This window comes from Hydra vulgaris, chromosome 07 (genome assembly GCF_038396675.1).
Source record: "Hydra vulgaris chromosome 07, alternate assembly HydraT2T_AEP".
Lineage (NCBI taxonomy): Eukaryota > Metazoa > Cnidaria > Hydrozoa > Anthoathecata > Hydridae > Hydra > Hydra vulgaris.
Genome location: NC_088926.1, coordinates 37,869,990 through 37,886,665, shown reverse-complemented (window position 1 = coordinate 37,886,665; position 16,676 = coordinate 37,869,990). Strand labels below are relative to the sequence as shown.

The following is a 16,676-nucleotide window of genomic DNA, read 5'->3' as shown; positions in this document are numbered from 1 at the left end:
GATTTCTCTATTTTTTTCTACCCATATTTGAATTTTAAATTTCACATCGTCATCATAATCGTAATAATCTGAAACAGCCTAAAAAAGTTAAAACAAAGCTATTATTCACAATGAGAACAACAGTTTGAATGAGTATTTAATCTTCACTATTTCTTTATTTTGAAAATCTATAACTTAAGATAATCTATTGCCAAGCATTGCAATTTAGACTCTCGCATCATGTCTGAACTAAAGTCTTTTTACACTTTTACGTTCTTTATGTATTAACTTTTCTTTTTTTGGCTTCTGGTGATATATTAGATCTTGGCAATGGCATTAAGATTTTGAAAATTTTACATTTTCTAGCTTCTATTTCATCTAGTTTGAGTTGCTTTGTTTCTTCTCTTCTTTTGAGATGGCCTATATTACTGTGATCTTTAGCCAGCAACTTTTGAAACATTTGGTTTTTTTTACATGAGACTGATTTTTCTCTTAAAAAAATTCTTTATCTCATTTGTCATTTCATTTTTCATTCTCATGTATCGCTTTATACTTGTCAAACCTTGGAGATGCCGTTACTCTGGTTCAGACAATGATGGTAATGGCTGTATCGTTAGCAATGGCGTTGAAAGTGTTGGTTGATTAAATTGAGAAACGGATAAATATTTTTTTCATCTAAATATACTAATATCTAAATATTCACGACATAGCAATAACGCAACATCATGATGTAAAATATGAAGGTAGCAGATATTAGAGTGAGTAAAACCGGGTCAAACCGATCGATAAAAACCAAACTTATTTTTTTTTTTTTAAATGATGAAAAATATAAAAGCCGAAATTATTTTCATAATAAAAAATAAAAAATATTAATATCTTTTTGATCGAAGTATATTGTAATATCATCTTTATTGTAAATTGTTGTCATTAAAATTGTTGACACGTTGAGTGGGATAATTAATAAATATATTCAGATCCAATTTGTAGAATAATTTTATAGAGAAAAAAACCGGAACTAACGCATGAGAAAATCCGTTAATTTAATTCAGAAAGGTACCTATTTTAAAAATTCATATAGGTACCTAATAAAAGAATTTATAAATAATCAATTATGTAAATGGTTTTACCAGAAAGATTGAACTTTGTTGTTACTATTTTGAATAATGTAAAAATGATTCGGTTTCTACTAGTTTTATAGAGTAAAACCGGGTCAAACCGCACACCATATCATTCCGCACACTGATCGAAATTATCAAATAAAAACTGAACGGATATGTTTATGAAAAGAATAAATATAGACTCTAATACAGAATTAACTCCTCTATTTAAATTAATAAAATTATATGCCGATTCAACTCCATTTTTATACACTTTAACGGGGAGTTAAAATTTCTTATATATTTCTTATCGTTCCGAACAAAATAGTGCTAGAACCGAAACTGATATAAAATAATTTTAGCACTATCTTGTTGGAAATTTACTTTCCATTCTGATAGTATAATTTTTATGAAGCTAGAACAAAAAATTAAATCAAAAATCAAAAAAGTAAAAAAAAGCTCTTTTCTGATAAAACCGCAAAAGATTAATTACTTAGTTTAGTTTTTTGCAAGTAACTGAGCGCCTACACGCTTAAAAATAGTGTTGAACCGTAGGCTACATTATGTCGCGTAGAATACAACTTTGAGTGTCGACACCGGCTACACCAATACTAAGTGGCTCTAAAAGCCACACTCAGTGTTGCATTTGTAAGGCCACATAAAATGTAGACTTGAAAGCCACACTTTGTGGCCTTTAATGCGACACTTTAGTAGAAATTTTTGCGACATAATTGTTGCATTTAATCAATGGCTATATAACTACGCTCTTTTTGCGCGACAAAACTGATTTAAAAAACCTCAACATTAGTGTTGCGATAAATGCAACACTATAGATTATACACTAATCTTTGTTTTTCTAGGCGTTATAAATAATTTGATTTTTTTAAAAGTATATATTTATGCGTGATTTATTCCGTCCATTCAAGTCTTCACGTAGTATGAATATAACCGGGCGCAATTAAATAATTCAAATAAATTAAGTTATTTATATTAAAAAATAAGTCATACTAAATTACAAGTGTACATCAATTTGGCTTACAAGAAAAACGGAATAATATCACAATAAAATAATAAAAACTAAAATATAAATTTTATTTTAATTCCGAGATATAGTATTTCTTTTAAAAAAAACTCAGTTCAAACTCAAACTCAATACAGTGAATATTAATGTAAGAAGAAGTTGTAAAACCTTTATATGCAAAAGCGAAGTTTAAACTTTGAAAAATAGATATCGCCGTCAGAGAAGAACCAAGAAGCCATATGTCAACATTTTATGTTTTTTTTGTCTATTATCAATAAATATTTAGGAGTGTGTGTTCCATAAATATATCACAAAAATAAAATTTTAGGAAATATTTTAATAATTAGTCTAACTTTCTGGCAAAAAGTCTTTGCGAATTAAAATTTAAAAATTTATTTTCTTGGAAACACAAAAATTAGACATACGGCCCCTTGGTTCTCGGCAGACAATATAACTAAAATAAACGAGAAAGTGTTAAAAATACTTTAAAAAAACATATTATTTAATTTAATGTTAAACTTTTGGTAATACTTTCTTTAAAAAAAGAATTGACGATAATTCCTTTGCTGCTTATTCCAAGCAAGCTTCCCAGAAATCCATATACACAAATAAGTTCATGAGGAAAATTGACATTAAATACATAATAAGAGGCTAGCAGCAACTCAAAAGCAAAACTTATACTCGGTATGGCTTCCAACCGTTTAGCTGTGTTATCGACTTTAATAAATAGACTGCCGCAACACTTTAATAAAATTGGTTCAAAAACTTTCTCTTTCTTAAATAACTGAAGGGAGCTTTCAAGACTGAGGTGCACCTAAATGTATAAGTAAAATTTTAAAAATGCAGAAAATACAAAGCTCAAAAAATTAATACTTTTTAATTATAAACCAAATTTAATTAAAAAAATAATGTATAGAAAAAACCTACATCCATTTCTCTATAAAATAAAGCTAGAATTGCATCAGGATTCATTCTCGGATGCTTCTTGCCCTTCTGTGGAGGTGCTTTCAGAAGAAAAGGGAGCGCCTTAAAGGCAAGCAAAGTTGTATCTTCTAAATAAAAATATAAATAATTCAGGGAACAACTCGTATATACTTATATAAATTTTTATAGGTAAACAGATTTTAAAAAAAGCTTCTTTTGGATTAGATGGGCATATTAAACTAGGAAATAATAAATGAAACAGGAAGAGAAAAGGAAACTCCACACTTTTGCAGATTGACACAGAGTCATGTTGCAGCAGCTTAGTACTTACGCAGATTGAAAATTATGCTGTAAAAATTCGCATTTAAACTATGAAGTTCTTATTGATTCATTCTCCCCACTTAGAGTAGTAGACATATATATATATATATATATATATATATATATATATATATATATATATATATATATATATATATATATGTATGTATGTATGTATATATATATATATATATATATATATATATATATATATATATATATATATATATATATATATATATATATATATATACCTTCATTATATTCGTCTTCTGATAAAGTATTTTTGAACATATTTGTCATTGACAAACCTCTTGCTAGTAACAAAATGTTTTGTTTGCACGTGTTAAAGCTATCATGCAATGTAATATTACTTGATGCCTCTTCAATGGAATGAAACTCTTGTTTAATCTATGAAATGCAAAAAAAATAAAAATTATTCTTATTAACTAATCTAGCTTAATTTATAAAGTAAACAAGATTTACAAATGAACTGCAAAAAGTTAAAAATAACACTCACAACATCATTCATATCAATGAATCTTGGAAACCGTCTTATAATGGAGGTTATTGATAAGTTGCTTGTTTCCTGAATCCCTCTTCTTACTCTCTTAGAAAAGCTCTTCTTACCACTCTTGTATCAGCCATCATTTTTAGTAAACTCTCTTTGTTTGAAGTTGTTGGTTGAAGTTCTCGCAACGTTTGTTCAACTTTCTCTGACGAATTTAATAGAACATCATCTCTGACTGACATAAAGCAAAAGTTTTTTTTTTATATAATCAATGTACTTACATTGATTATATAAAAAAAAAACTTTTGCTTTATGCATAAATAGAATAATTTAATTAATAAAAGTTATTTGGTAAATAATAACAATATTAAAAAATTTTAACAAATGAAGTATATATAATTATTAAACATTTTTTATTATTTATAATATAAAAAAATGATGTATAATAGTAAACTATTTCATGGGTGACAGGAACAATGTTGCAAAATTTTGATTGTCGCAAAGTTTTTCTGTCGTAAATTTGTTTGTTGAAAATATAAAAAAGGAATAGTGTCGCAAATTGTTGCATTATTGATTGTCGAATAACAGAATAAGGAATAATCTCGCAAATAAATTTAATGAATAGTTTTGAAAATAAAAAAAGGAATAATGTTGCCAAGGAGTTTAATGAATAGTGTCGAAAGCAAAAAAAGGTATAGTGTTGCAAATGAGTTTAATGAATAGTGTTTTGAAAACAAAAAAAGGAATAGTGTCGCAAACAAATTTAATGAATTGTGTTAAACAATTCATTTAATTTGTTTGCGACACTAAAACAAAAATACAAAAATTATAATAACTATAAATGTGTGTTTAGATAACATGTTTGATGTCATACTGAAATAGCTTGCTGCCGGGGACTTCAGTACATACACCAACTATCTTATAGCCTGCTGCCGCGAAGTAGTGCCGCTACAAGACTGAGGGTTTGTAGTTTGGTAGCAATCTTTTCTTTAAATATTCTTTGTTTTTTCTTTTTTTCCTGTAAAAGCCGTATGCTATAACCATAAGCAAAACGAGTAAGCACTTAATGAAATTAACTATTTGCAACACTATTGCCACACTATTCCCTTTTGTTTTGTTTTCGACACTATTCATTAAATTCATTTGCAACACCATTCCTTTTTTTTCTCTCGACACTATTCATTAAATTCATTTGCGACACTATTCCTTTTTTTTTTGCAACATTAGGCTTTTTTAATATATTGGACACTATTCTGAAGTTCATTTTTCGACACTATTCCTGTCACCCTATTTTATTATTAATGAATTAATTTATTTTGTAACTACTATTATATTCACTAACTCACTGAAATAAGTCAATACTTTTAGAATTGCAATATTGCTTTGAATTTTATAAAAACTTTAATCAATTCAACATTTTTATCAACTGACAAAATAAAAAAAAATGTATAGGCGTACAAGTAGTAATTGAAATATATAAAAATTGCTTTATCTTATATACATAAAAATACTTTTTCTTCGAATGACTCCACAATGTTTCTATATTGTCGCAACGGGATCTTCTTTGTCTAATGAACATTTCCAAAAAACCTGTATGTGCTTTAGCATCATAAAAATGTTCCTATGGAATCAAATAAAAACATATTATTCTAATATGTTTGTTGATTTTGCAAAACATTTGGTTGAGTAAGTGATGATATAAAATAATATTTTATTTAAAAATGACAAAAAAATTTCAACTTACAAAACCAGATGATGTTGCATTGTCACAAAGTATAGGGAAAGCAGTGATAAGTGCTTGACACAGTTGCAGTTTTTCTTCTTTAGATGGTCTGTCAGTCCTAAAGTATATAGTATACAGTAATACTATAAAAAAATTCAGATCATAGTTTTTTAAAAATAGTCTTTGGAAATGCTTTTATTTTTTGTTTGGGTGATGTAATATATAACAAGAATATATACTTAAATTTGTATGTAAGGAATATTTTAGATATCCTAAAAAACACAGTTCAAAAAAGTATTTGGAATTCTAAAAATATCCAGAAAAAAAAACAAAAACAAACAAACTGAAACTTACACTTTGCAATTGCTTATAAGATATCTGCCGAGAATCATAACTAAAAAAATTCTTTCTTTATTGTTTATTTCCTCCATTCTTTTTAGCAAACTAATTCTGATCCTTTTATCTTTGTCATGGTCATTTTATTAAGTATTGCTTCAATAGGCCAGTCCTACATTATTTGATATATATATATATATATATATATATATATATATATATATATATATATATATATATATATATAAAATTTGTTTTTATATAATATATATTATATTTAACATTATCTACATAAACGTTTTAACAAAGTAAAATAGAGTTACGGAAATTAAAGTAGTAGCTTGTTGTGGTTGCTCTGCTATGATCTTCGTTGTAGCATTTATTGGTATTTCAATATCTTTGTTTGTTAACATTACTTTAGGTGTTACAATGTTTTCATAATTAGTAGATGTTGATGGTTGAGCACGGATCCATTGAATTAGTAATCTTCTTAAAGCCATATTGAAACCAATTTCTTTTAAATCATTATCATCAAGTAAATTTAATATTTCTAGTGTTATACCTTCATCTATATATGCATTAAAACATATATATATATATATACATATATATATATATACATATATATATATATATACATATATATATATATATATATATATATATATATATATATATATATATATATATATATATATATATATATATATATATATATATATATATATATATATATGTGTATATATATATATATATATATATATATATATATATATATATATATATATATATATATATATATATATATATATGTATATTAGGGCTGTTCATGTAAACACAGGAAAAAAAAATTTTTCTCGGATTTGAATGCATAGTTGTTTATTTTGTGCCATTTGACATAGTAATTGACTGTGGAAAAAATCTTTCCAATCAAATAATGTTTAGGGGGTGCTCAATGACCATAAAGTTTTACGAAAAACGTCAAAAACGTGTAAAAAGTTCCAAAGTTCCACAAATTTCTAGAACCTGGTTAGTTATATTTTTTCCACTGAAATATTGTCTGATTGCGTGCTATATAGATTAATTAAAGTGCAGCAGATTAACTGTCATCAGGGCACCAGACTAAAAAATGTCTGCTAGTGTTTAAAACAACTGTGTTTATATCATTTTGTTAAAATTTGTATTCATAATTTTAATACTATTATTTAACTCAATTTAGAATTTGTTCAAACAGAATAAAAAGGTTTACAAGAATAAATATTATTTTTATTTGGAATTTCAGTTTGACAACAAATGTATTAATATTTTGATAGTACATAACCTTAGTAACCTATTACAGAAAACTAGCATGGTAGTCTGGTAGTGTATTGTTTGTTATTAAGTGCAGATAATAATAATTTCTAATTTGAAAATATTTATTTAATTTCTTTAGTAATAATTATTATAATATATTGCTGCAGCTGCATAAACCAACAACTGAATGATAAGTTTGTATAATATGGTATTGAGTTTTGATTTTCTCATAATATTTCAGTTATCATTGAAATGGCAGCATCATCTCGTGTTGCTATCTCTACACGACTTCAAACCAAAATCTTTTTAATTGGACAACCAGAGCCAAATCTTCCAGATAAAGTTCTTCCCTTAACATCTGATGTTTTAAAAACATTTTTTTATCATCTTAATTCAACCAAAAAGCCAGTGCCTGAAAGTCTTAAAACAACTGTTGATGAACTGATTATTATTTGGAATAAAGCCCGTATTCCGACAGCATTTCATCCGAATGTAGTCTTAAAGTTGAAAACTTTAGTCCAGGAATTTAAATTAATAAAAAAAAAAAAATCCAGATTGTCAGATTCTCAGAAATCGAGAGAGAAATCATTTACAGACACCATTGGCCTACTTTTTGACATTGCCCACAAGGATGCTGAAACCATGATCAGAATTGAAGAAGATAAAGAATTTTTATTGGATCAGAGATGTCAGAGAAAAATGGTGATGTTTGGAGAGGACAAAGAACTTTCAAAATTAGAAGAAAGAAATGAAGCAAGGAAACAAGCAGAGAGAGAACGAAGCTAAAAGAAGAGCAAAGACAATCTGGTGCGAGTGCAATAGTTCCTGTTATTGAACCTTTACACGACGAAAGTTATAGTGATGACAACGATAACGATGCTGTTGATAATGACAAAATGGTTGATAGAGATTTTGAGATAGAAATCCCTGTTTATTACAGACAACAAGTCAGTAAAGCAAGTTCTTCAGGGTCAGCTGAATCAAGTTTAGCAAGTACTCCAAAACGACAATGTATCTTAGATACAATTCTTGACTCGCCTGATGTTTCATCAACATTAGACAGAATTAATCTATCTGACACAAAATTTACTATACTAGCAGCAGCAATTGCAAGGGCTGGTGGACAGAACCTCGATGATGGATCATTGTCACGTTCTACAGTCCGTAGAAAACGAACCTATCATCGATCAAATATTGAAGCCACTGTTCGAACTGAATTCTGCGATTTGGACAAACCACCATTAATCGTCCACTGGGATGGCAAACTGATGATAGATCGTACAAATTCTGCAGCCCCTAAAGCAAATGTTGACCGGCTATCTGTAGGTGTGACAGGTCACAATGTTGACAAAATACTTGGAATAGCAAAACTATCAGCTGGAACTGGAGAAGCCCAAGCAAAAGCAGTTATTCATCTGCTTAATTTCTGGGACATAATTGGTGATGTTATTGGAATGAGTTTTGATACTACAGCCTCTAACACTGGCTCCAAAAATGGTGCATGTGTAGTTCTAGAGAAACATATAGGTAGAAATTTGTTATATTTCGCTTGCAGACACCATGTTCATGAGATCATAGTAGCAGGAGTGTTTGGATCACTATTTGGACCATCATCTGGTCCCAACATACCTCTTTTCCAGAGATTTCAGCAATATTGGCCCAAAGTTAATCAAGGAAATTTTAAACCTCCGGATGACATTCAAATGAAAATACCCCTGGTGCAAGAACTACAAAATGAAGTGATTGCATTCCTCAAAGAAAACCTGCATGTTAAAATGCCAAGGGATGACTACAAAGAAATCATGGATCTCTGTCTGTTAATACTTGGAAAACTGCCTGATCAAGAAGAGAAAAATTATCATTTCAAGATCCCTGGTGCTTATCACATGGCTCGCTGGATGGTCAAGGTTATTTATTGTTTTAAGATTTATTTATTTCGTGAAGAGTTCAAGTTGACCACAAAAGAGGAAAAAAATCTCTGTGAATTTTGCTTATTTGCTAGTCTGGTTTATGTAAAATCTTGGATATCATGCACAAATGCCAGCGATGCTCCAGTTAATGACTTGTTTCTGTTTCAGCAACTTAAGCAGTTTGCAGTTGTGAATAAAACGATTTCCGAAGCAGCAGTCAAGAACTTTCAAAACCATTTGTGGTACCTTTCACCAGAATTGGTCCCACTAGCTTTGTTTTCAAACAAACTTCAAACGGAAGAGAAGCGAAAAATGATTTCCAACATGAAATTTCACGGTGAGAACTGGTCTGAAAGGTTGATCAAATTAAAGAACATTGAAAGTCTAGAGAAGAAATCTCTGGACATGCTGTGACATCAGTTTCAGCAAGTGCGTTGCGGTCAATGAAGGTTGATATTGATTTTCTGTTCAACAACGATCCAGCTACCTGGAATGATTCCCCAGAATACCAAGAAAGAAAAAATTTAGTATATTCATTAAAAGTAGTAAATGATGCTGCCGAACGATATGTGGCTTTAATGTCGATGTTTAATGAATCGATTACAAGGAATGAATCTGAAATGCAGAGGTTAATTCAGGTGGTTGAGGATCACAGAAAGCGAGTGCCAGATGCCAGAAAGTGTACTCTGAAGAGTTATAGTCCTCGCTAGCATTAACATTGCACAAACTATAACATTACGATAATTAAATGTTAATTGCTCATATGTTTTTTTGTTTATAATTCGTATTTTAATCAATGACAAAGAGTCAAAAATCCTAGTGTTTTATTTTGGAAAAATTCTGATATAACAAAAACCGCAGAACTTTAGTCGTATTGCAGTATTTTATTTCATTAATTTCTCTGCTAATAAACCAGTCTAAAGTGGATGTGGATTGTAATTTGTATTCAGAATTTAATATTTAGAGATAATTAAAACTGATCAAATCTGAAAAATCTAATTAACCCGGTTTTAGAAATTTGTGGAACTTTGTTACTTTTTCCATGTTTTTCACATTTTTCGTAAAACTTTATGGTCATTGAGCACCCCCTAAACATTATCTGATTGGAAAGATTTTTTGCACAGTTAATTACTATGTCAAATGGCACAAAATAAACAACTATGCAATCAAATCTAAAAAAAATTTTTTTTGGACAGCCCTAATGTATATATATATATATACATATATATATATATATATATATATATATATTTATATATATATATATATATATATATATATATATATATATATATATATATATATATATATATATATATATATATATATATATATAATAGTTAAAATTTTAAAAGTGTGCAAAGCTTACCATGAAGCTTTTGAGGAACTTCAGATGTTATACTTACTTTGGTAACGCATGAAATAACTTTGCACAACTCTTCCATAGTTGAATTACTGTAGAATAAACAAATAAATAAACTGATTTAGATAAATTTTTTAATGCTGCAAAGTTATGGAACTATTCTAAGGATTGGTTAGATAACAAAGATAAAAAACAATTGCAAAAAAAAAAAAGAGCCTAATAATGAAAGGATGACAAATTTTAACTTAAAAAAAAAATTCAATAACTATAGTGGCTAAAAACAAAAAAATAACTGTGACAATAATCAACAACAAAATCAACTTGACATTGCAATAATTATTATTCAAATAATCAAATATGGATCAAAACAATCAACATGACAATGCAATAATAATTTTTTCATTAATGCTAATTATGGTATTATTAAAAATGTATACAAGTTTAAACACTTCTTTAAATTATTCCTTAAACACATGATATTGTTGCCTTATATAATACGCATTTCCTTTTTGATATGATAAAACAGGGTGATCATCAACAAGTTTGTCCAACTTTATAACAAGATATGTATCTTGTTTGACATTTTCAACCAAAAAGCAGTGGCAATGCTCCACAAATTTAAGTGTGTTAAGCTTAGACACTACAACAAACCATAAGGACTCATCCCTGATACTAACAAAGCTGATAACTTTTCCAAAAACTGGATAATCTTCATCTTCACTAATAGTAAGATGGTGGTTTGTTTTGTATTGAAGAGATCCCCTTTTAATTTTGAATGTAATGAAAATATCATCAGTAGGTTTACAATGAAGATTGTCCAAAAGTACTTGTGAATAATGAAGACTGTGAATTGGTACCACATCATGGCTTTCAGAAATTAATAAATTATGCATATAAGCACTTGATAGTCTATAATGTAAGGCATTGTGTTGATGTCTTTTGGCAAGAGTGAGGCATATATTTTTAAAATTGCTTACAATATGTGCAGATCTTTTGAAAAATGAATTTTTTAGTTCATATTTTAGACAGTTCATTCCAATAAGAGGTCCAGAATTTATAATAATTGTTGGTAAATGAACCAAAAAATGATGTTTAGGACGAAGACGAGTGCGGTTCCCAAAAAGAAATTTAAAATTTTCCAAATGGCTGGCTATGATATATTTAAGGTATGTTACCATTCCTATTGTATATTTTGGAGCAAAAATAAAATCAACTAAAGTAGACAATTCTAGTAAAAACTTCCAATATTCATCCTCCTCTGGAACCAAGTCACATATAAAAAGCGGCAAATAAAAAGTAAGGACCAGATCTGCATGGCTTTCATACTTGGTGATAGCTCATGTCCTGGAACTTCCAATTTGTTGAGTTCTGGCGATTTATTTTTTTTGCCAACATTAACCATTGACCAAAAGTAAGATAGGCGATTGTTCAACTCACCAAGGGTAAAAAAACATTTTTCGACAGACAAACAATACAGGACAGCACCTAACTCAAAAACAACAACGCCTTCAAGTACAGTGTGCATGATATCTAAGCTAAAGTTTGTTGTGACATGAAACCCTTATATTGAATTTAAAACACAAGCTTTCTTAACTCCTTTGCAGTGATTTTTATTCCCTACATTGCCACTTTGAACATTTCCAACATTTATTTCATATTTTAGAATTGTTCTTATTTCAAATTTATCTTCAGTAAAGTAGATTTGAATGTCATTACTAGTTGCATAGCATAAGGTACAAAAGTGGCTGCCAGAAAACGATTTAATAAAACCAAATATAGAGTTTAAAGCCAAATTGTCACAGGCAACCTGAGCAAGACTGGCGTAAACTACATTCCTACCAATTATTGGAAATTCACCTGAAATGCCAATTTCAGTTAACTTGTTTATTTCAAATGAAAATTTTTTAAGAATAGCATCAAATCCATATACTTTAATATCATGAGAATAGCACAAAGCCACCAAATGAACATTTATAAAACAGGAGTTATACTTTATAGTTAAATTTAAAACAGAAAAGTAAAAGACTCCAATACTACACAGTGAAGGCTGTCCACGAAGTGGGTTAGATGTCCCCATTCCATCATAAAACAGCTGTAATTTTAAAGAAATCTTGCTGTAATCACTAAAAAGCTCATGGTTTTTACATGCTTGGCCATCAGAAAAGTTTTTTATAACTCCTTTTTTTTGTTTATTGAAATTTAAAGCATCCATATATTGGGCGTTATGAAGAAGTGATTTTAGCGTTTGTTCTACTGATATATATTGAAAAGTGTCATAAACAACTTTTGAAATTCCTTCAATAGTATCATATCTAGGAGGGCCCATGTTGCATGTTTCAGGAGTTACAAAAAGAGAATTTTTTTCAAAGTGTTTATCTTGTTTATATAATGTGTCAAGAAACTTGAGTGGCTCATTGCGATGTATAACACTACTTTCTAACTTACTCTTAAACAATGTTAAAGTGAAATCATCTGCTCCAATGTCATCTAAAACTGATAAAGCAGCATTACCTATATAGGAAACTAATGATTGTGAAATATCGTTAACAGAAGCAATTACTTCAGGTATAATATAATACCGAACACTGCTGTTTGCTCGCAATGAAGAAACTAACGCTGAACCAATACATTCTAATGTTTTTTCATGATAAGTGTCAACTTGATAGGTAGAATTCTCTGGGAAACTAGGCAATGAATATTCTGCAAAACTAGGCAATAAATTGTTATGATTATCATTTAATGGATTACATAAGGTAGATTTTAACTCAGGATTTACATCAATAAAATCATTATCAATATTATGGTAACATTTTATGTCTAACCAGCGACATGAAAGCTGTTAAGGTACATTTACAGCCATTTTGTAAACATTTAATTGGATAAACAATTTCACCAATACTATTATGACGTTGTAGATGATTTTGAAAAAAACTCAACAGCTTCAAAGAAGCACCACATATATAGCAAATAAACATTTTTATAACTTTTTTCAGAAAGAAAAAACTATATATATATATATGCGGTAGTGGTGTAGTGGTAGAGCGCTCGCTTCGTAAGCGAGAGGTTCCAATTTCGATTCCCACCACGTCCCTGGTAGTAATTTATAGATTTATAGTATAAATCATAGTTGCCATTGTGCATTTATTACATATATTAACATAACTTTATTAGAGTGCTTTCATAGGTATGATGAAACTATTTAATACATTATTACAACATGCAACATGACTAAAAATCATTATTGAATGATATATCATGCAATAATGATTTTTATTAGTTATTTCAGCAACAAAAAAGATAAGTACATCATGTAAAATATACCTTTATGTTGTACATATATTTTTTGTTGTTAACATACCATAACTAAAATGGTTGTTGTTAATATAACTAAAATGCTGCTATTGTAACTAAAATGACACCAGTATCATATTTATTTAATAATATTTATGTAATATTTTCTGTTACGTTATAACATAACAAAATTAAGTTTAACATTAATTAATATTTAAAAAAAGTGAAAACAAGGAAGATATTCAAAATTAAAAATAGAAGAAAAACATTAAAAAAACAAAACAACTAAAAGTTAAAAAAAAACAACGTTCATGAGAAATTTGAGGAGTGAAAAATTTTAAAAAGTTATTGAAAGAAAATCAAAAAAGAACAATTTTTAAGTTTTATTAATTTTATGTTGTTTATTTTTATATATTTCATTTATATATTTCTCATAATTTTTATATATATACTTTACTTTTCTCTTTTTATTTTATATCATCTTTTTGTTCGTTAAATGCTGTGTAATCTCATTCATTTATTATCTCATCAGTTCATTATCTCATCAGTTCATTATGTCACTTCATTCACACTTTTCTTTTTTGTGTGTTATTTGACTTTTTTTTAAAGTTCAACGTTAACAACATTATTTAACAATGTTATTTACATTTATGTTAACGACATTATTTAAATTATGTTAACTTAACAGATTACCAGTTATGTTAACACAATTATTTTAGTTAAGTTAACAACATTATTATGAAGTTATAACAATTATAACATCTAATAACATTAATTGTATAAAACAATAATATTAGTCTACTTAAATAAAGTCACATAAGTTAAACTAACTCATATGGTACATTACCGAAGGTCTTTCCTAACTTTTGACAACTGAAAATCGATATTTTCCTCGCTTAACATATTTAATACGATATTGCTAAAGTATTACAAATTAAATATTTCTTTATGAAAAAGTTAACTATGTATATGTTTAAAATTAACATGCAACAATAAAAGTTACACTTAAATTTTCAGTAAAATTCTAAAAGGCTCATGAAAAAAAACAGGTCGCTAAAAACATGATTCTAACCTCTAGTCTCTAGTCTCATCCGAATAGTTCAATATGAGAATCCAAGAAAGTGCAACATGTGTGGCTTTTTTTACGCCTGTAATCAAGTTTTATTTCATAATTACAAGACTTGTGCGCTTTAAAGACACACTTAGTGTGTCTTTAAAGCGCACACGTGTGTCACACTTGTGCGCTTTAAAGACACACTTAGTGTGTCTTTAAAGCGCACAAGTGTAGCCTTGAAGTCCACAATTTGTGTAGCCAAGAAGACGCTACACACTATTTTTAAGCGTGTATCTTTATCTAATTAACAAAGCGTTAATTCCGTTTAATCTCATTAAAAATCACTTATTATGTTATTTCTCAATATAATCATCACTCACTCAATTCAACTCAACTCGTTCACGTCAAAATGTCAACTAAAAAAATAAAAGCGTACAAGGAAGATGGTATACTAGCCACATGGCTCAGGTACAACAACGGTACTCTCAAATGAAAGAATGATAGTGCATGCGCACCAATCATTTGGTGACTGGGGTTATGGTTTGAAATGAAATGAACTCCTCGAATGAACTCCTTAAGTTTGTAACTGACTACCTTGAACGCGAAGATCAATTGCACTTATTCAAAAATGGCGAACCTGGCAAAGACTGATTTTGCCTTTATGAAAAGATGGTCAAAAGAAATTTCAACATGAAAAGAGGACAACTTAGCATCTAACAGAGCCGCTTCTTGTACGCCAGAAATAACTGATCGTAATTTTGAATGCGTCGCCAAGCAATATCAACAGGCTGGTGTAGCTTCTGGGTCGCATATTTGGAATTGTGATGAAACAGATTTTTTGGGTGATCAAGGCAAAGAAACCGTAGTGTGTCGATAAGGGATAAGACGTGCATTGAAACTTAATTGATGATAAGGAATACACGACCAGTTCAAACACTTTTCACATGCAACCCATTTGCTGCTTTTAGTTTCATCCCAAAGGCTTACGCAGGTATAACAAAGACGACTGATATGATAGGGATAACAGCTCACGGCAGGAAGACACTCAATATTTTGACTAGTAGACTTCTTTGTTGTTAAAAAAATCATTATATTTCTTAGACCGTCTCAGGGGTCGCTTAAATTTTGAAAACCTTTTTTTCTTTGAGAATCGCTGCATCTAATTTTTTTTTTCTTAAATAACTTTTTTGGCTGCTTTTTCATCTAGTTTTCTTTTTTTAGCAGCTCCATGGCCTACTATAATTACACGGCCGGATATCTTGCTTTTCGGAGCGAAAAATTAGAAGGGTAACTTTTTGGCTTACATAAACGTATACGTATTTTAAAACAGTTTATTCAAATATTCTTAATATGGTTAACACATGTGCTGTAATTTACTGTAAAACTGGATATAAAAAGAGAGAGAATCGAATTAATTTTATTCCTGAAAAGCATCCACTTTTTGGATTTCCAGAAAATAATCCTGACATTAAATCAGTGGGTAGTATTTATCAATCAGAAGGTATGGAAGCCTAGTAAAAATTCGGCTATTTGTGCTAAACATTTTGAAGAAAAGTATTTAAAATTTGGCAAAAGAGTTACATTAATTTGGGATTTAAATCCCGTTCCAACTATTTATTGCTTACCTGAAAAAATATCATTATCAGTATATCCACTACATCGAAGGGTAGAAAGCCACCGTCTGTCCGTCATCCATCAAATAATCAGGATGAATCCAATTTATTTATAGAGAAAGACAAAATTCACTGTTTAAATGGTTTAAAAAATGTTAACCTAGAAGGTTATCAGCTCAAAATATATAATGACATATACATATTTTTTAATTTAGAAGTTAATCAACACTTAGGTATTTT

General features: G+C 28.9%; 2 protein-coding genes across 10 annotated transcripts; both read right to left on the bottom strand.

Moving 5' to 3' along the window:
- Positions 1–2,501: 2,501 nt before the first annotated feature.
- LOC124806381 (uncharacterized) lies at positions 2,502–14,935 on the bottom strand. 9 transcript variants are annotated; one of them, XM_065801803.1, is made up of 11 exons: positions 14,842–14,910; positions 14,617–14,688; positions 10,522–10,570; positions 6,236–6,480; positions 5,931–6,084; positions 5,598–5,694; positions 5,355–5,474; positions 3,863–4,088; positions 3,597–3,753; positions 3,025–3,149; positions 2,502–2,911 (listed from the first exon to the last, which is right to left on the bottom strand). In XM_065801803.1, exons 8-11 carry the CDS (start codon positions 3,872–3,874, stop codon positions 2,600–2,602), a joined length of 606 nt encoding a protein of 201 aa, XP_065657875.1. In that variant the 5' UTR covers positions 3,875–4,088; positions 5,355–5,474; positions 5,598–5,694; positions 5,931–6,084; positions 6,236–6,480; positions 10,522–10,570; positions 14,617–14,688; positions 14,842–14,910; the 3' UTR covers positions 2,502–2,599. The 9 variants fall into 9 exon arrangements, 8 of the variants coding, with proteins under 8 accessions (XP_065657875.1, XP_065657876.1, XP_065657879.1 ...); XM_065801804.1 differs by lacking the exon at positions 14,617–14,688 and having other exon boundaries at positions 14,842–14,935; XM_065801807.1 differs by lacking the exon at positions 14,617–14,688 and having other exon boundaries at positions 10,485–10,570; positions 14,842–14,913.
- LOC136082749 (uncharacterized) lies at positions 10,937–12,003 on the bottom strand. The gene is made up of 2 exons (XM_065802172.1): positions 11,805–12,003; positions 10,937–11,736 (listed from the first exon to the last, which is right to left on the bottom strand). The coding sequence occupies exons 1-2, from the start codon at positions 12,001–12,003 to the stop codon at positions 10,937–10,939; spliced, it is 999 nt and encodes a 332-aa protein (XP_065658244.1).
- Positions 14,936–16,676: the final 1,741 nt, after the last annotated feature.

Coding starts and splice junctions, on each gene's coding strand:
- LOC124806381 (XM_065801804.1), bottom strand. Junction 3,150..3,596: donor AGAAGACGAATATAATGAAG/GTATATATATAT, acceptor ATTTTTATTTAG/AAGATACAACTTTGCTTGCC. Junction 2,912..3,024: donor TATTTTATAGAGAAATGGAT/GTAGGTTTTTTC, acceptor TTATACATTTAG/GTGCACCTCAGTCTTGAAAG.
- LOC136082749 (XM_065802172.1), bottom strand. CDS start 12,003: ATGCACACTGTACTTGAAGGCGTTGTTGTTTTTGAGTTAGGTGCTGTC. Junction 11,737..11,804: donor AGGACATGAGCTATCACCAA/GTATGAAAGCCA, acceptor ACTTGGTTCCAG/AGGAGGATGAATATTGGAAG.